Source organism: Fusarium odoratissimum (genome assembly GCF_000260195.1).
Source record: "Fusarium odoratissimum NRRL 54006 unplaced genomic scaffold supercont1.17, whole genome shotgun sequence".
Lineage (NCBI taxonomy): Eukaryota > Fungi > Ascomycota > Sordariomycetes > Hypocreales > Nectriaceae > Fusarium > Fusarium odoratissimum.
Window position 1 is genome coordinate 361,987 of NW_022158703.1, and position 19,039 is coordinate 381,025.

A 19,039-nucleotide genomic window follows, 5' to 3' on the forward strand; every position below is an offset into this window, starting at 1 on the left:
GTGAGCCCTGTGCCTCAACTATACGAATTGACGCTTGTTAAATGAAAGATGAATGCCCTCAAAGTCGCTGTCATCGTCTGAGTCCCGCTTTCGCTTTGTAGTAGACGAGTACAAGATTTCAGTCTCTTCCGAAGTAACTGATCCGTTTTCATCTTCTCCCCCTACATGCTGTCCATCATTATCGGAGTGCGCCGTACTAGAAGAAATTGCTTTTGGCTGATCATCAGCGTCCACCGGCTGAGCAGCGACCAAGGTCTCAGCTGTCAGATCAGCATAACTCCACTCAACCTCAAAATTATTTCCCGCTAGGATGTGCATAAACCAAAGTGCTAGGTTAACGGTCCAGACGTCGAGGGATCGTCTCTGACCTTGACTGTAGTTTCCCCAGGGAATGGAGACATATTCCATAAGCCCATTATTGATGAGCTCGTTTCTTAGCAAGTTAATGTTTTGTGAATTGTTGTCTAGCCTCGTCAGCCTATGAAAGATTGAACAGCTGTGATTAGAAGAAGACTCACTGGATTTGTCCTCTCGCGGCATGATGCGAAATATGAAAGCTTCCTCAGCAGTCAAGATACATCCATATCGGCACATATGCTGAATGCAATAAGTGTAGGCCTGTCTAATAGGCCAAGCAGAATTATCAGATGTCTTTCCTTTAATGAAGCTCCCAGAATCATCGAGAAGTCCGCCTTTGAAAATACGTTCACTCTTCCATTTTGTGGAGATCTTGTACTCTTTTGGAAATCTCTCCTGACAAGTAGAGATGGTTGTATTCCCAGCTTTAGATAAGATCGGGATCGGTGCAATAGACCCAGAATCTGGTTTCAATCTTGACAATGATTGTAATCTTGTATGTGTCGTCTTCGAAGACTGTTTGCGTACTGGCTGATGGCGCTGCTTTCCGTGCTCTTGGGGAGGAGGGAGAAATGCCTCTTTGCCTGATGGGGGATCCCCTTTGCGCCAGATGACTGGATGGAAAAGATCCTGAATGGGATCAAGGGCGGCAGTAACAATCGATTTGTTCCACTTGTTGATTAGATCTCTGGTATCATCCTCATTACGTATGACGCAGTCAGCCTGTGAGTGAACTCTGGGGTATGGGTCAAGAGTTCGGCCTCTGCGACATGCCTCTTTCAGCAAAACTCCACCAAAGACATTTTTTAAAATATTAACATCTTCGAGTTCTTCCCATCTCTTTATTTGTCTAGGCCAGTGATAGTGGGGACTTCGAGAGTTTGTCTTGCTCTTAGGTATTTGATGGCTGACGGATGGATTTGGGTGCGTAAGTAGCTCAAGTATGGACGTCGCAGGGGACGACAGGGCCATCTTGATGTGAGACAAGCAGGGATGATGTGATTGCTATACGTGGCACAGCTGGAATGCCGTAATGCACCATGCTTGAACAGAGTCTGTTCATTCTCATTGATGGGCATATTCCACGCTTTTAAAGTGTCCAGACGGCCAGATCAGGCTGTGGAAATTTCAGTTCATTCCATCTTGTTCATTCCCCCACCTCGGAGCTGAAGTCTGCATATTGATGTTGGTGATATCTCTGCAGCATTGCCACCCACGTTAGCCATTCACAGACCACGCGACCCCTCCACAGATGCTGCAATGCTGCAAGAAAACCTGATTATCGCTAAAAGCGGCCCGACGCGCATACGGATGATGACCGCTGGGTATAAGGATGCCAGAGGTCGAGAGCTAATGGTATGCCCATATTTATCACAAACACCTCGTCATCTTCCCTCTAGCTCCTCCAGTATGCCGAGAAAACGACGTGTTTTATCCTTTCCTCAGAAGCTACCACCGTGCGACGGGCCAAAGCTCAATATCTTTCCGTATCATAAATCGCGCATTCAATGGCTTGAGAGACTTGATGGAGATGGCGACGTGACCTCAAGCCAAGGCTATGTATTCCGGGCTCTCATCCGAGGTCGCGAGTACGCAGTGAAAGTCGTATGTGACGATCAAGATCCTTTACTACTTCTCTCCTTCCCAGAAGGTGTTCTTTTCTGATAACGGCTTAAATGATAGTTCAAGTTCTTTGACCCTATGAGTACCGAGTACTTCTGGGGGCCACTATTAGGTGAAGACACATCTCTTGACACTGCTGCATACTATACCGATCCATTTTACGCAGAATGCCGAGCATATGGTCGGATACGCGAAGCTACCGATGGAAAGATTCTCAAATCAGATGTGGCTGTTGCCAGTCACGGATTCTTGTTCCTTGAATCAAAAGACCAGGAAGCTTTACAGAATCGTAATATTGACCTCGGACTGGATTCAGTCGACATCGATTATCAAAGGTCCACGATCGGGGGGCTAAGAGCCAGAGCTATCGTCAAAGGTGTTGCGTCTTCAAAAAGCGGTATCACCTCGACGAGTATGAGGAAGATTTTAGGTAAGGTCGTCTCAATGAACAAAGCGGGGATATATAACATGGACATACGCATCGATAACTTCCGTGATGGACGTTTGGTAGACTTTGGATCTTCTTGGACAGAACCTCATGCTCTTCTGGACTCTTTGAGCCATGAAGCTGCCACTGAATCAAAGTTAGCGGATCGGGTGATGTTTGATCAGATGATTGAAGATGAAGAGCTGAAGAATGGTGGGGAGGTTAAAGCGATTCATCATATGCAGCTGAGGTCACAAATCAAACGACACTGAAGATGGTTTTTATTCGTGTAGGGCATACGGGATACCAAAGGATATTTAATAATATATGCCACTTCTTGGATCTATCCTAGAGCGTTCCTCGACCTCTTCCAATGAAGGATATCTGATAGAAACATAAAGATTGCTGGAATGGCTTGTGGAAACATCCTACTTGTCAACTGCATCAGCATTGGCAATGTCAAGAGTGCCGCTCACACACACTAAAACTAGGTAGTAGTGTGACGGTTGTGGCAAGCATTCCAGGGTAAGAGGTCTAAGCTTTGTTAGTGGGGTCAGATAGATGTCTATAATAATAGATATAAAGGGATAGATTCCCTGGAGGACTTTAGCTTTAATATGCTTTTCGTTATATATAATTTTTACTCTTTTTCTTTATATCTAGTATTATAGAATTAATTATTTAATTCTTTATTTTATAATAAAGACCTTATCTTAATCAAACCTAATTAGCTATTTGTACTTAGCTTATAATTAAGAGTATTAGAAGATTTTATTTTATATAATCTTTTCTTTATTATTACTCTTTACCTTTAAAGTAGCCGCAGGCTTTGCTTGCTATAATTAGATACATACAGCAGATTCAGCAGCCTACCCCCACCTCGATGGTGTAATACGCGACATGCTCTCATCAAAAGCTGTTTCCCATGTCTGGCTAATCAAATATATTCCTTCACAGGCGGCAAGGTATGTTAGAAGCTCTCATTGACGAACTTCTGTCCAAGGCGGAATGAAATAATAGCATACGCCGTGAATAATACAGGCAGTCCAATCAGCAACCCAGTGTATCCAATGCCAATCTGGGAAGCTACTTCCAACGAAAGCCCCCATACATCTCGCTGGATTTAGCCCAGCACCGCCATATCCATATCGCGCGAAAGCGCTAGCAAAGCTCATAGTCCCGACACTCAATCCTACCATGAAAGGTCCCAGCGCTGGGCCTATGATCTTGGCTTGTCGCGGGTCCAGACCAACGCCAAAAGCAAGAAACAGGAGAAGGGTAGCTGACATTAGCTCGACGACAAATATCTCCCTTGGCGGGACGATATCCGTAAACAGCCAGCAACCGCCAACTTTGAAGTCTCGGCCTCCCCAGCTTGCTCTGACCAACAAACCTGCCAGGGCGCCGCCGCCGATCTGAGCTGCGACGTAGAGTATCAGACGCGGTAACGAGCAAAGGCGAGCGCAGAAAGTGGCGAAGGTGATCAGAGGATTGAAATGAGCACCGGAAATTGCTCCAAAAGACGTAATGAAGAGCGTTATGAAGATTAGGTTGGTCATACCGCCAATGAGAGGCCCGAGGAAAGCAGCATTGTCAAAGCTCCCGAAACGTTGTGTTGGAGCAGCGGGCGCTATGTCTGGCGAGATATTGACCCATATCGTGATATACACAAATAGCAAAGTGCCTGTCGCCGGTTAAGTACTGATATCTCGGGGCTGAAAGGTGAAGTTACCGATGCCTTCAATAAGCGCCGCTTTCCATAAATCCAGATTCTTGATCGGACGCATGTCCATCAACTCCCAGAAAGACATGTGCGGCGTGGCATCCGGTGCATGATGCAGTAAATGGTCGTCTTCCGATGTTCCTCCTTCAACAACGTACGCCTGATTGGCACCGAGTCTTCCAGCGAAGGGTTGACTGTAGCTTTGGTAATGAGGACTCGAAGGCTCTGAGTTGGGCCTGGCTTCGACATCCCCGCTGTCGCGTGCCTTTCGTCGATTCGACACTTTCATGATTGCAATGATTGCAATGATTGCAATGATTCGTGAGAATGTGATGATGCTGGGTTTGCAGTGAATGGGTCTAGCGATATTTCAAAGCAGACATTGTCGTCCGGTAATATATGGCAATAGCGGCCGCTCCTTGTAATTGAGAGCGAGGTTTCACCGATATTGCATTGTAATGAGTTTTGGGATCTTACGAGAGCCGCTAGTAGCGTCTTACACATACTGACAGTCGCTGACTAACGCTTACAGAATGGAGACTCAACAAGGTTTAAATGAATACCAGTGGAAATCAACAGGTCAGTGGGAAATAATGGATATTCTGAATGCCGACCTTTCCGGAGATTATCTTTGCGACGGAAATCGCCATAACTAAACACAAATTCCGAGTCACAACTATGTTGTTCTCCAAACATGCAGATCAGTATTACAATTTTGGGAGTTTCGACCCTTGCAATAACCATTTAATTCCCTCCACGGTATCATTTGTTCTCTTTTCAATCTGTTTGGTCAATTGAGGGAAGAATTCCCAGAAGTGATGTGGTAGACCAGGATACATATCTAGTCGCGTAGGGATGTTATCATGCTCAAGAATCCGCTCGTAAATGATACTCTCGTCCCTCAAACCATCAAGCCCGCAGACTTGAAAGTATGTCGGAGGAATTCCTGAGTGTCCTGATGGATGGACAGCAGGTACTGCGATCGGCGAGTTTGGATCTGGCTTGTATGCGGCTGTAAATGTCTTAGCTTCTCTCCAGCACAATATCGTAGGTTTTCTTACCAACGAATGCGCGAGCTAGTTCTTCGGGAGGTATAGTCACGTGTTTGTTCTGCTCGTGACTGACGTAGTCGTCTTTGTACTTGTCGGGAACGAATGGTGGAGGAAGAAGAGGTCCGACGCCGAGAAACTGCCCAGTGACCTTGGCGGGAGATCCGAGGTCGCGGTTTAGATACACCACACCATTAGCGATGTTTGCTCCTGCTGAGGTGCCTCCGATGATGAGACCTGCTGAAGGGGATGCGGAAGGGTGAAGTTGTGTTGGATTTTGAGCGATCTGCACAAGGTCAGTCTCGTGACGAACAACTGCTGGCACGAAAGAATCACATACCCATTGCAAAGCGTCAACCCCATCATGAATGGCCTGAGGGAACGGATATTCCGGAGCAAGACGGTAGTCAAGGCAGACAATTATAATACCAGCTTTGACCGCCAAGATCCTGTTGGACTCCATATCATCATGACGCGTGCCTAGACAAAAGCCACCGCCATGGAAGAATAAGAAGATAGGAAGCTCATCTCCTGGGACGACATCTGACGGAGAATAAACATAGGCAAGAATACTGCTGCCGTCACGAACAGGTATCTCGATATCTCGCTCGGTCAAATTCTGAGGAGGGCCTCCTAGCGCGTCTCGTGCCTCATTTTTGTGCTTATTCGATGTAGCTCGAAGCGTTGGTATATCGACATTGGCCGGAAGCGGCGGAGGACTGGTGGATTTCAGGATCTGTTAGTGGGCGTTGTTAGTGCTGTTCTTGTCGTCGGACTTTTGGTGGGGGAGGGCACCTACTTCAAGAAACTCGGGATCTGGTTGAGCGCTGGCGAGGATTTCCGAACTAGTAGGAGCCATATTGGATAGTTTAAGGGACCTGTTAGACTCGAATTGGTTATGGTGGGCGATAGTCGCATGGGGAATTAAATACAGCTTTGAGCAAACCGTCTAGTGAGCCTACGCGTATATCACAACGGACATGAAAAGACCGCGTTTGACCGGGCCCACAACTGGAACTAACGAACATGGTGCAACAAGGGCCCTCGGTTGAAGCCAATCAACGGAACGTTCGGTAGATTGAGCTTCGGGTGCCCACATTCCCCCGCAAACAACAAACCTGGGGAGCCGTTGATGCGACCTGGTTGCTCCAAACTCAACTTCATCGTATGTTGCATCGCTACACTCATACTTTGATCGCAGCCTCTATACGCTTCAAAATGACACAAGATAATACAGAACGTTCGACTCCACCTGAGACGTGGAAGGGCCATCGCGCCTGTTTCGAATGCAGACGGTATGTGAGCCTCTCTACGCAGCTTCTTGATTTACGCACGCTAACACTTTTCAACAGGAAGAAGACAAGATGTAAGCTTCGATTTACCGTTTCCGAACGCGAGTTGACCAGGGTTTAGGCGACATGAGAAAACCCAACTGCGGTTTATGTACAAGAACTGGCCAATCCTGCACATTTCCAACAAAGCGAAAGACGCCTCAGAGACGTCGCCAGGGGAGTCAGATCGATTCACAGAAGCTCGGTAAATCCAGGTTAACGCATTGAACTAACGGCTGAGTACTGACGTGCGAATCAGAGCGTCTCGTTAGTCTGCTTGAATCACGGTTGGGCGATGGGCAAGACATCGATATGCTGTTGTCCCAGACGGAGCAGCTTCCGAAAGTCAACGATATACATACACCAAACTCTCTAGACAGAGAACAGGATCAGCCTATGAGAGACGACAGTACCGAAGAATCACAGTCAGAAATCATCGTCTTGGGCACAAGCATCGTCGGTGACGATTCAACATCACCAGCATCTACTTTCCGCTCAACAGAAGGAGAGGCACCTACCTGGTTGGGCATACCGGTGCCTGTATTGACCGAACTTGTTCACATCTTTTTCGCAAAGACCCAAGGATGGCTTCCGCTTCTTCACAAGCCGCGATTCTTCGCCCGATTCATGAAGAGCGGCGTATGCGATGACAGAAACCACTCCAATACTGAAGCATTGCTGCTCTGCGGCATGTTTGCTCTAGCAGCCAGGCATTCATCAGATCCCTGGTTTCATGGCATTCCAGCTCCAGATCGTGGACAGGCCTTTATGGAGAAGGCCAATGCATATTACGAAAAGTGTCAAGCCGACCAAGCACCAAGTCTGGAATATCTGCAAGGCTGCGTCCTACTAGCCGCCTACGAATATGCTTCCGGCCCATCTCACCGTGCCTGGATCCTTGCGGGCGTCTGTGTCCGACTAGCCTACGACCTAAGCTTGTGTAGTATGGATGAACAGGATGAATCAAGCGATTGGTCAGTTCTAGAAGAGCAGCGCCGTGCGTTTTGGATCACTTGGGAACTCGATACTTTTGGTTCCCTCATGTCAAGACGGCCAAGTTCGATCAACCGGTCGATGGTGATGGTCAAGCTTCCGGTCAGTGATGAGGCATGGTTTGCAGACCAACCCGTTGAGTCACCGATTGTCGACCCAAGGCCCAGTGAGGTCTGGAAGCTCCTCCTCGACTCTCCGAATCAGGACCCGCGAGCATGGTTCCTCATAGCCAATATTCTCTTGAGCGTCGCGAGTGAGTTTGCAGCGGGTCGGTTCACCTGCCAGCGGGATAAAGAGGATCTCATTGATGCTATTACGTGCTTTTCACTCGCAACGTCTCAGCGGTTCAACCTGGAGACCCTAGAGCGAGAGATATCTTCAGGCGATGCGGCAAGACATAACTGGATTATTGGCATGCATCTCATGTTGACTTGCACCCGCACGACCATACAGGCCACCTTCAAACCTGAACATCCAGAGACATTGCGTTCGCCTCGTCATTTGTCACGGATCTTCTATCATTGGTATCCGGACTATATCCCTCTATGCCAGCCTTTCCTGGCATGCTGTCTGTTATCAGACCGAGCATATCCGTCAAAGGATATGGCTGATTCTTCATATACCGGATACCATAACAGTGAGCTGGTTAGTCTGGTCTTGTCGCAGTATGCCACTGTATGGAATCTTGCCTCAATTGTAATAAGTACGTGTCGCCTGTTGGCCAACATCCTTTCATGCTAACTAGGGACAGATCTGAAGGCTTCGTTGATGCGCCGCGACAAGGACAACTCATTTGAGAAGCGATTTGCGTTATTCTTCCCTTCACGTGTCCCCAATAATCGGAAAGACGACCAGCCCGCCATAGGGGAGGAGTTGACAGCTGAGAGCATGTCAACCGAAAGCAGCTCTAGTGACAGTGAGCTGCAGCAACTTCTTCAGCCGACTGAACTGGGAGATGCACAGACTTTGATGACAGAACTTGCAAATATGGCTGGGAGAGGCTTGCCCAGATACGTGCAAGGAGACACTCAATCAGATTGGAACAGTGGGCTTTCTCTCAACTTTCTTGATGAGGATCATCAACATCTCAACTACCTACAGTTATGATAGAAGTAAGAAGTGCTAGGGCACAGATGAGCTATGATACAAAGATAGAAGAATCTATTGTAAAAGTCACAACAAAAATTGAATCATGTACAGATATTAGTCTATGTTATCTACTACGAAAAAGAAGGTCATTCCGAGCGCTTGAGCTACGTTGTTGGCTGTGGTAGACCTTATCTTTGGTCTGGCAGGACACAGGCGATATAATCACGGTAAAGCCTCTGTAGTAAAACGGGATAGTGCAAGAGCGGAGACCATGTGGCTAAGAATGGTTGGAACCTGGTAGTGTCTTTTTAGCTGACCATAACGAGAACATTATGACAAAGTTAATCATGAGTCTGATTGAAGCTATGTACTCCAGTAATGGCCTGTTGATGAATAGATGTAGAAAACTAAGTACTCCACAACTTGCATGATATATCCAAGAGAATCGGTATGAGTGGGATTATTCAAGAGCTACTGTTCTCTTGATGGCTCACTTCTGCCCTGTTCTCGGACTGCTTCTCCTGCATATTTTGCGGCACGATCTCATCAACTTCCAGGGTCTTGGAATTAATCTCAACAGGCGCATCAATGCTTGCATCGAACTCGGATTCTTGTTCTTTGATGAAGAAGCAGGCTTCTTTTGGTCAGTCAGTTTCTAATAGAGTAGATAGATTGAACTTACATATAAGCAAGAGAGAGCAGAAGGAAGCCGAAACAATCCATGCGTTTCTAAACGCGATCAAGTACGCTTTCTTCATGCCCAGGACTGCGGCCTGCGCGATTTCAGGTGTAAGGCCAGGGACAGCAGCCACTGCCTGTTTGTTCTGGGATGCCAACCCTTGGATAAGTGCAGGAAGAGACGAAGCAGGTAGTCCTAGTGGCAGAGCTGCCTCTGCAATGTTTTTGGGCAACTCTTTATTCAAGGCATTATGCAAGACGGCATTGTTGATTGCTAGACCAATTGACCCCCCTAGACTGCGAATACTGATCATGATAGCAGATGTGAGAGCGATCAGCTCCGGCGTTGTTGCGAATTGCGCAGAAACCATGGACAATGGAACGATGGAAGGGAGCGCAATGCCAGGGAGGATAGGATATATCCAGAAAGCATATCGAGGAGTGTCAATCTTTGAAGTTGCCAGTAGAATGAAGAAAGCAAGAAAGCAGATGGCGCCCAAGATGAGCGGTGGCCGAAGAGTCTTCCGCTTAGAGGACCACAAGCCAAATACAGGAGAGAACACGCCCGCTGCGATAAATAGGATGGCGAAGTTGACACTACCTGAGAGGAAGCCGACATCGTAGACGAGAGAAATCTGGAAGACGAAATAGGAGTTGGCTGCGAAAAACGCAATACCTTCAACAAAGATGATAAACAGGGAGATGGCGAAGTTTCTATGCCTCCATAGCTCATGGTGAAGCATGCCGTCCTTCTTGAACCTCCACTCATACACAATGAATATGATCAGCGCGACGATGCTGATGATAAAAGGTGCGAGAATGTTGGCGCTGTCCCAGGAGTATGGGTTCTGAGACCATGATAGAGCTATACAAAAAAGGACAAGAGCCGGCGCGAACACAGCATACCCCACCCAGTCAAGGCTCTTGAGCTTTTGTGAAACATCGAATGAGACTTGTAGATCTCGAGGTGGAGGATTATATCCAATGAGACAGCCCAGAGATGCAAGAGCATAAAGACCAGCCGTCACATACCAAAAGATGCGATAGTTGGAGTTGTCACCGTGACGGAGGAGCCCGCCTCCCATGAGCAGAGCAATAATAGCACCAAGCGCAGTCGATACACTCCCAACTGCTTGTCCAATAGGTCGATAATGCCGAGGAAGAATCTCAGACATGACGGCGATAGAGAGGGACTGGCTTCCGTAGTTGAGACCCAAGATAGCGAACCCGGCGATGAGAGTTCCGGAGCTGTGAGCCCGGGACACGATGATGCTGCCCACAACGCCGGCGAGTGGCATAACGACGAGGATGGCTTTGCGGCCCCAGTAATCAGCAACTTGGCCGATGGGTGGATTCAGGACGACGGTGAGGATCGTGATGCATGATGAGTACCAGACAGTTTGTCCAGTACCACCGACGACTTGGGCCATGGTATTTGCCAAGAGGCCTGTGCCGACGAGAGAGAGGATTTGTGTCAGGTATATGATGTTGACGGCCTGGGCTGTGATTAGCTTGGAGGTGTCGGAAGTGCAGAGTGACTTACGAAAAGACATATCATCGTTTTGGAGTGAATTCGAGTAGCATCTTGCTCAAAAGGAGCGTGGATGGAGGATTGGGAAGCCATGTTGGCGATGCAACTCAGAGGTTGAATGCTTGAGATGCAAGGAGATGCCAGTAGCAAAACACCGTGGGATTGGGCTATGTTATATCAAGGTTGCAGGCAAGGCACATCCGTGTCTGAATGCCGGTGGCTGGAATTCGCATGCTGGTTTTCACGGTATTTGCAAAGGTGTCGGGGCAAATAGCGAAAGAATGAATGGCCTGTTCCCCAGGTTTACCCCAGTCAGTGCCGAATTGGGATCTGGGGTAACGTTGACAGATACATCGGGTTGGTGGAGACGGCGTTCACGGCGACCGCGGGTCCGTAGACGCGCCGGCCATTTAGCACCGCACCGCCACTTCAAACAGTAGTGTTCTGCCTTTGGAGAGGCTAGAAAGAAACGCACTGGCTTCTCTGAACTCGGCAACTAAGGTCAAGATTAAGAAGACAACACGCATGCGCAGAAGACTTCCTCTGAACGGCAGTGACGCAGGCGGCAGACGACAAAACATTGGGATGAGGTGATCAATAATGATTTGAGTGGCAAACTTACAGGTCTAGCGAGTTGTACATACGCTAAGGCGCCGGGCTTTCGTTGGTTACTTATTGGTCATCTCACTGAAGCGGACAACAGGTCCGCAGGCCATCCGGATCCTGTGTAAAGCCATCGTCGAAATAATCGATCGGTAGTTGCGATAGCGAGAGAGAGACAGATATATATATATATATTTGGACAGTAGGGCGATAGACTGGCATCAAGCCCAATGTTTTACTTCATATCGTGTGAATGTTGGAGACTTCAGTTTATAATCGCAAATAATGTGGCATTGGACACAGGCCAATGTTAAGCTACGCATCACTGCCACACTGCTAAAGACTCTCTCTCATTCCAAGCGGGGAACCACTGTATCTATTCTTCTTCAGTTCACAGCTGTGGTCTTGGTCCCAAATCCTTCATATCCAAGGTAGTCGATAACCCCATCTCCTTTGCCATTCCAGCAAACACCTGGGCTTTCTCATTCGGATCATTCATCATCTTGAAGAATGCCTCCCTCGTGGCGACATCTTCAGGGGCAGTAGACTTCAACCTCAACAGATTCGCAGTCGATAATGGATCTGTGATGTTCTTATAGACATCACGCCTGGCCTTTGCGTACTCATCGAGGACTGTTTCTGGGGCATTCTCGTTTAGAATCTGCGTTAAAGCTTTGCCCAGATGAGCGGCATCAAGTAACCCCGTAGTCAGTCCAAGCCCGCCAACTGGATTATTGAGCTAGAGAGTGGTTAGAGGCGAAGTATTTGGCGGTAAGGAAGAACTTACATGGGCAGCATCTCCGGCAAGGATAATGTTACCAACCCGATATTTCGACACACAGCGCTGATGAATCGTATACGGAGCTGCTTGGAGGTAGATGACCTCATCAGTGTTACCTGGCAAGATCCTAGCAAGCCTCTCTCTAATGATGGGGAAAACAGTCTTGTCAGTGATAGGCTCCCCATCAGCGCCTTGAGCAAATGGAACGCTGGTTGCAACCCTCCACAGATTTCTTGGTCCACGTTTCACAACGATTGCCCAATCCTCAGGATGTACGATAAAGTTACCATGCTTCCAGCCTAACTTTTCAAGGTCGTAGAGGATGTTGACTGCAATGAGCCGTATATCTGGCCAGGTGTAGCCTTCGAGAGACAGGCCTAAAGACTTTCTAACCGAACTCTTACCACCATCAGCTCCGACGACATACCGACAGTTAAAGGTTAGCTCTTGACCATCAAGTACACGCCGAGCGTGAACAGTAACTGAATCGCCATGGTCTTCAACACGAGTGAAGGCGTGGTTGAAGATGATCTCCGCATTTCCCGTATTGATCAAATGCTTGAGGAAGATCTGCGATAAGACGTCTTGCCCTATCAGGGCTGCGCAAAGATTGGGATTATCTGATGGTGGAGGCGCGAAGTCCGCGAGGACTTTTGTTGTATCGTATCCGTCTCGCCAAGAGTATCCATGCTCGCTTTTACAACCGTACTCGAAAACCTCTTCGATGATCCCAGCCTTGGCAAACTCGAGATTAACGCAAGGGAGCTGTCTGCGATTGGTATGTCAGTGAATGAATGGCAGTTGGATGAGAGAACATACACTGCGGCTCGTGGACTACGGGATATCCCTTCGTCTGCCTCAATCACTGTCACCTTGATTCCATTCTGGGCAAGGATCAAGGCTGTGAAAAGGCCAACAGGGCCTGCGCCGACGACTATAACAGATTGGTTGGTCATTTCTGAGTGAACCGAATAACTTATGCTGGATGATGATTGGAATGCCAGAATCTAACAGGAGGTTATAGCAATAATCTCATAATAGCTCATTTTAAGCTAAAAAAAATTGAAAAAGGCTTGTATATAAAGAAACACGACACAAATAAAGCTTCATGTAATGACGGATCGGCATGTCGGGACATTCATGGCTGTGGAGCCGGCCTTGTGAGTCGGTGCCCGTTTTGGCCGGGATGCCGTCCCCACTTATCCGATGGCTTCATCGATCGCCACCGAGGCCGATGATTACCTCGCGCTGGAGGGAGATTCCAGTCACAGGTTACCGTAGTTCGATGAAAATCAATACCACTGCTAGCATCGAGTCACTAGTGCCCGGAAATGTCCCGCTGTATCCTTCAACTTTGACAGGCTCGGGAGTCAATAAATCGTGGGAAGACGCGTCAAACTGAAGGGGCGCGCTTTCGGCCACCCTGAGATCAATCATGCTGGGCTGATTCGACTGGCTACAACATGGCACCGCAACTTAGCCACGAACAGAATTATTACCATGAATGGTGGTGTTTTTCTTTGAACAGCACCATGACAAAGCAAGTACGGAGCCTCAACTACGCTGCCTCGGTAAGAAAACATGTTTCGTTTCCCGCGGACGCGTGGCGCGTCATGGGCCAGAGCCACACATTTTCAACTTCGACCATCACTCGAACTTGTTACAAAAAACGACAGCTCAGAGTGAAGTCCTTATTAAATACCTGGAGTCTATCTCTTACTTACGGTTCCTGTATTGAAGTTTTCGACATGAGGTGCTGGTATTAATCCCAAAGGCGGGAAAATGATGCGAAGCAGCAACCCTCCTTTATGAATCTGTTTACCTAGTCTTTTCTACGCAAGAACTCACATATGTGCACGGCGTACGCTTCTGCTCTCCGGAAGAAGCGCAAACACTGGCCTAGAAGCTAGACAAGAAGATCTGTAAATACATAAATGTTATTCAAATGATCTGATGGCCGGTCAAACGCAAACATTGGGATTCCCAACAGAGGTAGTCACTGGACTACCGGGTAGCCTCACTCTACTCAACGGCCAGAGTGGGCCCAAAAATTTCTCTAATTGGCTCTCCTTATTCTTAAGAGAGATAAGCATAATCTCTTATCGCAACCTTAAAGTTGGCTCGACCTTGCAGACTGAACAACGCGTGCGTGGCCTCGCTCCCCGCCAATAGGTCTCAGGCTTTTCTCCGCGTTTCTCAACTAGCGAACCTGGCCAAAGATAAGGTCGTAGCTAACTACCGACCAACATTCCATCCCCTGCAAGGCACCGGGCAACAATCACTTACCATTGGCTCTTGCGAGACGTGAAGTCATGAACTCACCTTCTGCCATCAATAGAGGCGCGGTACTAAGATTACCTAAAATGCCATAAGATTAGGCTAGAGTTTAGCTGAAGTTCTACGAGGTTTTGCATTAGTTTTGACGCCTTCTTAAGATTAGAGGATTTATATAGAGTACTTTGGAGGAACTCTGCTACCTGACGTGCTCTTTTATTCTGTACTATACTGATCCGAAACGCATTGAAGCCAGGGCAACAAACATTCCGCTTGTCCGTTATCTCTGCAGATCTCAGATCTGTCCAACCACACATCATGCAGCCAAAGATAAGGAATCTACGCCACGTCGCGATGAAGCAACGTTATCTTGTACCTTAATTCTTATCTCGGGTGGTTTCGCCGGAAAGGGAAAAATGTTCCCGATTCAGCTATGATACCCATTTCTTGGCAAAACAGTAGGATATGTCTGAGATACGAGGATTCAGGGCCTCAATAGGGGAAAAGCCATTAAAGACAGTGGGTTCTGCCGTCGGGATGGAGCCCAGCAGCGTGTACTGCCTGTTCCTCTGCCCAATTTGATACAGCATGGCTTCGACAATCACTCCGGTCACTGAGTGGCCCGATTACAATGACGATCCAACGGGCGGTAATCCCATTACCCATGATTTGAATGCTACTTATGACAAGGTTAGTCATTCTCGGCGAGACGAAGGGCCGGATTGTGCATTCGCTCCACCGGCTCTCATCCCAATGTTACGCTTCCACGAAAACTTCGGTGAAGATTCCAGATCTAACAAATGATGTTTTACAGGGCGATATGGCATGGATGCTTGTTTGCACAATTCTTTGCTGGCAGATCACTCCTGCAATCGGCTTTCTTTGTAAGGATTTGTGATGCATCGAGATACTCGGTTCCATACACTGACACGACACAGATGCCGGTATGCATAGGAAGAAAGCAGCATTGACGATAATCCTGCAGTCTCTTTTCTGCGCCTGTGCTGTAGGCATACAATTTTGGATTTATGGTTATAGCTTGTATCAATCTCGAACTACAAACCCAATCTTGGGTGACCTGTCGCTCGCCGTATTCCACAACGTCCTTGCCCAGCCATCGATTGCAAACTCTGATATCCCAGAGATCCTATGTATGTATCTATGAGTGCAATTGCATAATTCAATCTTCCTCCAATGCTGACTATTACTTCCCCCAGATGCGATCTTCGGAGTCACTTTCGTTACCGCCACTGCCATGATTCTGGCTGGAGCGATGCTGGAAAGAGGCAGATTGTGGCCTAGCATGGTGTTCCTTCTGTGCTGGACAACCTTTGTGTATTACCCGTATGTTATATGTCGCAGTCTCCCCTAGATCGCAACCCTGCCGTGGACCCAGCGGGGACCAAACCTCGTCTCGTGAAGAGTCACTAACAAACGCCGCTGTAGTCTAGCTTATTGGGAGTGGAATCCCTCAGGCTGGTTGTACGCGTTAGGTCTTTACGACTTCGCAGGATCGGGGCCAGTCCATATTGCCTCCGGGTTTGGTGCTCTGGCTTGGTCCATCATGCTGGGACCTCGACTCCCGGACGCCAGCATCACCGATCGCAAGCGAGCTGTACACTATAAACCACATAACCCATTGCTCATGGTTCTTGGAACTGTACTTATTTGGTTTGGCTGGTTCGCTTTTAACGGTATGTCAATTGTCGCTGAGATGTGCGGCCGAAAGCTAACCTTCACCCCTCAACTTAGGTGGCAGCACCGCAAACCTTAGCCTTCGATCGATTTACGTCGTCGCAAACACAAACTTCTCAGCTTGTGCCGGTGGAATCGCTTGGGTTCTGCTCGGATACTTGCATACCCGAAAGTTCTCTTTGGTCGGCTTCTGCAGCGGCATCATCGCAGGACTAGTTGGCATCACACCCGCTGCTGGATTCACGCTCATCTATGTTTCTCCTGTAATTGGAGGTGTCACGTCGCTGGTGTGCTTTTACTGTGTCAAGTATAAGTACATTCTCTCGGTTGACGATGGCCTCGATATCTTCGCCATCCACGGAATTGGTGGCGTTATCGGAGACATCCTGACAGGTCTTTTTGCTACTGGATATGTTCCTGCGCTGGACGGTGTATCAGGAGACGCTTATGAAGGTGGTTGGTGGGATGGTAACTACCGCCAGCTTGGTCTCCAACTTGCGGGTGCTGTGACTTGTGCCGCTTGGTCATTCGTTATCTCGTGCATATTGCTCTTTGTCATTGGCAAAATCCCTGGTCTGCATCTTCGAGCTAGCGAGGAACACGAGATCAGAGGTCTTGACTACAAGTATCTCAGTGATATGGACTGGGAGGACCACTACATGAACGGAGGTATCACACCGGTGATGGAGGGAACCCCTATGCGAGTTTCAACTCCCCAGCAAACTCCCGACAAGAGTGAAGAGAGGAAGGTAGACTAAGCTGAGATAGGTAGTAGTAGTTAGCTTATTGCAGGACAATTATTTCGTTCACTGGATATCACGGTGTTGGGTTTGATAGCCTCTAAAGAATTGGATGGGATGCTAGACGAAATGGAATATTTCCCCTATGGATAGTAACCTACGGGACATCATCGAAAAACATCTATCACTCATCTTGGAGTGATACCATCTCTTAAGGGGTTATTATGCACCACCAAACTCGCGAAACAGGTCGGGTTATGAATCAATGAGTGAGTTAAGCAAGATTTCGCCATGTAATAAGACTAAAGATATAAAGATTGAAATTAGACAATTAGACAATTAGAACAAGCCTCAAGACATATCCGTGCCACGAAACAGACTTCGGGTATCATCAGACTAGTACCTGTACATGAAACTATACACATGCATCCAACTCGTGAACAACATACAACAGGAACAGTTGGTGAATTGACCAGAAAACCGTGCAAGAGACCAAGATCTAAGATCTTGGCGGTCCCAAGAACCAGGCCGCCGATTATTTTTAATCGTAGCCTTCCACTCAAGCGTTTGGGTTGACATTAGCGCCAGAGGCAGTGGCAGTATCGTTTCGAGCACCATGTCCAGACGTGGTCTTATTGTTGGGACCATCTGGGAAGATGCGCTCGTCAATGTCGCGAATGCGAAGGCCAAGACGAGCAGGGTCGATGTTTCGGTGTCCCCAGAGAAGCAAGGCTCCAAAGACAGGCTTTGCGATGAGATCAAGAATGCCGTAGAAGACAGCCTCGGAGTCCGGAGCAATAAGATTGCCACCTTCACAGACGCCCCAGGCGATGGGATAGAGAATCCAGACAACAGCTGTAAGGGAACCGCACATGACAAAGGTTCGACCGACATCAGGTCCAACATGTTTAGCGTGCAGACGAGCTTCCCAAGCGAGAACATAAACGATGTATGCGAGGGCAGCGCAACCTTGGAGGCATGTTAGTGATGGTGGTGTCAACGCATGGAAGACGACTTACCGAAGGCGAAATAACCCCATTTGTAGGAACTCTTGACCAGGGCCCCGACTAGTCCGGTGACAATCATGACCCAGTCCACGAGAATTACCCACAGTACAGTAGGCCATGGCATGCCGGCAGTAAGAAGCAGATCTGTGAGTAGCAGGGGGGTTGTCAAGAACCAGTCAATGTATCTCGCATAAAAGATCTCTCTGTAGATCCCGGCAACCCTATGATCGGACCGCTTAAACTCAACTGCGATAGGCGTCCAGCCGAGGTTTGAGGCCATCGTGAAGTATGCGATCGATGCAATCATTGTGATGCCTGCAGTGATGTAGCTAAGCATGTCAGTAAAACGCATGACACCTTAACTCCGTGCACAGTCATGAATCGGACAGATTGAAACTATGTTCGATGGAACTCTGATGAAACTTACTGGAAGATACGGTCGGTGCGAGGCTTTCTCATTCCAAGCCCGAGAAACGCAAAGGTTGAAACTGTCATGACTGAACACAATTAGTCTTTCCATTACTTAAACCTGGACGTTGTTTTACTGTACACACCTGCGCATACAGCCCAATACCAGTCAGAGCCTCTGACAGTGATGTTAATGTCGCTGCGTTGCCCATTGACAATGTCAGCTGCAGTGAAATGTTTAGTGAGTTTGTCTTAACTAAGGGTTGATAAGGCTCACGGTTAACGTTTAAAGCATCATTTTTTCTGGCATACAGGTGATCGGCCATGGTGTAAAACAGTTGACTCAACGGTAAAAAGTAACTTCGTATTCGTGGAACGAAAAATGCTATGTCTGCAAGCCAAGAGGATGACTGGTATGTCAAACCCTTAAATGCAGCCAAGCTTCTTCCCACGTTTTCCATTTCCCTCTCCATGACTTCATATCCGATCCTCCCGAACTCCCACGGAAATAACTGCCGAGGAATCGTCATTGCCAAAAACAAAATGCATCATTCATCAATATACGCTGTCAGAATCTGCGATGGCTGATATTGAGTCTATGACGTGCTGACATGTTGAGTCCACACCACTAGATTTCAGACGTGGTATCAAGTGATTAAAAACGTTGCCGGTAGCCGTAGCGTGAAGGGAGGGTTCCGCGGTAGTTTAAGTGGGAATTGTAAGGCTGATT

General features: G+C 47.9%; 9 protein-coding genes across 9 annotated transcripts; 3 read left to right on the forward strand and 6 right to left on the reverse strand.

The window, feature by feature from the left end:
* Positions 1-18: 18 nt before the first annotated feature.
* Positions 19-1,329, reverse strand: FOIG_10075 (uncharacterized protein; the record flags this gene model as incomplete). Its single annotated transcript, XM_031210366.1, has 2 exons — positions 19-464; positions 519-1,329. The coding sequence occupies 2 exons, from the start codon at positions 1,327-1,329 to the stop codon at positions 19-21; spliced, it is 1,257 nt and encodes a 418-aa protein (XP_031059844.1).
* Positions 1,330-1,767: 438 nt separating this feature from the next.
* Positions 1,768-2,679, forward strand: FOIG_10076 (uncharacterized protein; the record flags this gene model as incomplete). The annotated part of the gene is made up of 2 exons (XM_031210367.1): positions 1,768-1,962; positions 2,041-2,679. The coding sequence occupies 2 exons, from the start codon at positions 1,768-1,770 to the stop codon at positions 2,677-2,679; spliced, it is 834 nt and encodes a 277-aa protein (XP_031059845.1).
* A 708-nt stretch (positions 2,680-3,387) lies between these two features.
* FOIG_10077 (uncharacterized protein) lies at positions 3,388-4,419 on the reverse strand (the record flags this gene model as incomplete). Its single annotated transcript, XM_031210368.1, has 2 exons — positions 3,388-4,091; positions 4,140-4,419. The coding sequence occupies 2 exons, from the start codon at positions 4,417-4,419 to the stop codon at positions 3,388-3,390; spliced, it is 984 nt and encodes a 327-aa protein (XP_031059846.1).
* A 418-nt stretch (positions 4,420-4,837) lies between these two features.
* On the reverse strand, positions 4,838-6,038 carry FOIG_10078 (uncharacterized protein; the record flags this gene model as incomplete). The annotated part of the gene is made up of 4 exons (XM_031210369.1): positions 4,838-5,142; positions 5,192-5,465; positions 5,520-5,915; positions 5,979-6,038. 4 exons carry the CDS (start codon positions 6,036-6,038, stop codon positions 4,838-4,840), a joined length of 1,035 nt encoding a protein of 344 aa, XP_031059847.1.
* Positions 6,039-6,822: 784 nt separating this feature from the next.
* FOIG_10079 (uncharacterized protein) lies at positions 6,823-8,610 on the forward strand (the record flags this gene model as incomplete). Its single annotated transcript, XM_031210370.1, has 2 exons — positions 6,823-8,206; positions 8,249-8,610. The coding sequence occupies 2 exons, from the start codon at positions 6,823-6,825 to the stop codon at positions 8,608-8,610; spliced, it is 1,746 nt and encodes a 581-aa protein (XP_031059848.1).
* Positions 8,611-9,056: 446 nt separating this feature from the next.
* FOIG_10080 (uncharacterized protein) lies at positions 9,057-10,894 on the reverse strand (the record flags this gene model as incomplete). Its single annotated transcript, XM_031210371.1, has 3 exons — positions 9,057-9,226; positions 9,275-10,766; positions 10,814-10,894. 3 exons carry the CDS (start codon positions 10,892-10,894, stop codon positions 9,057-9,059), a joined length of 1,743 nt encoding a protein of 580 aa, XP_031059849.1.
* A 901-nt stretch (positions 10,895-11,795) lies between these two features.
* Positions 11,796-13,141, reverse strand: FOIG_10081 (uncharacterized protein; the record flags this gene model as incomplete). The annotated part of the gene is made up of 3 exons (XM_031210372.1): positions 11,796-12,143; positions 12,192-12,954; positions 13,005-13,141. The coding sequence occupies 3 exons, from the start codon at positions 13,139-13,141 to the stop codon at positions 11,796-11,798; spliced, it is 1,248 nt and encodes a 415-aa protein (XP_031059850.1).
* A 1,906-nt stretch (positions 13,142-15,047) lies between these two features.
* On the forward strand, positions 15,048-16,912 carry FOIG_10082 (uncharacterized protein; the record flags this gene model as incomplete). The annotated part of the gene is made up of 6 exons (XM_031210373.1): positions 15,048-15,149; positions 15,274-15,343; positions 15,398-15,610; positions 15,677-15,803; positions 15,906-16,153; positions 16,212-16,912. 6 exons carry the CDS (start codon positions 15,048-15,050, stop codon positions 16,910-16,912), a joined length of 1,461 nt encoding a protein of 486 aa, XP_031059851.1.
* Positions 16,913-17,258: 346 nt separating this feature from the next.
* FOIG_10083 (uncharacterized protein) lies at positions 17,259-18,712 on the reverse strand. The gene is made up of 5 exons (XM_031210374.1): positions 18,587-18,712; positions 18,456-18,533; positions 18,329-18,398; positions 17,914-18,230; positions 17,259-17,863 (listed from the first exon to the last, which is right to left on the reverse strand). Exons 1-5 carry the CDS (start codon positions 18,633-18,635, stop codon positions 17,454-17,456), a joined length of 924 nt encoding a protein of 307 aa, XP_031059852.1. The 5' UTR covers positions 18,636-18,712; the 3' UTR covers positions 17,259-17,453.
* Between the last annotated feature and the right edge of the window lie 327 nt (positions 18,713-19,039).

Excerpts from the sequence above, each read along its gene's own strand:
- FOIG_10083 (XM_031210374.1), bottom strand. The coding sequence starts at position 18,635 with ATGGCCGATCACCTGTATGCCAGAAAAAATGATGCTTTAAACGTTAAC. Across the intron at positions 18,534-18,586 it reads TGATGCTTTAAACGTTAACC|CTGACATTGTCAATGGGCAA; the intron begins GTGAGCCTTATC and ends ATTTCACTGCAG. Across the intron at positions 17,864-17,913 it reads ATGGGGTTATTTCGCCTTCG|GTTGCGCTGCCCTCGCATAC; the intron begins GTAAGTCGTCTT and ends CATGCCTCCAAG.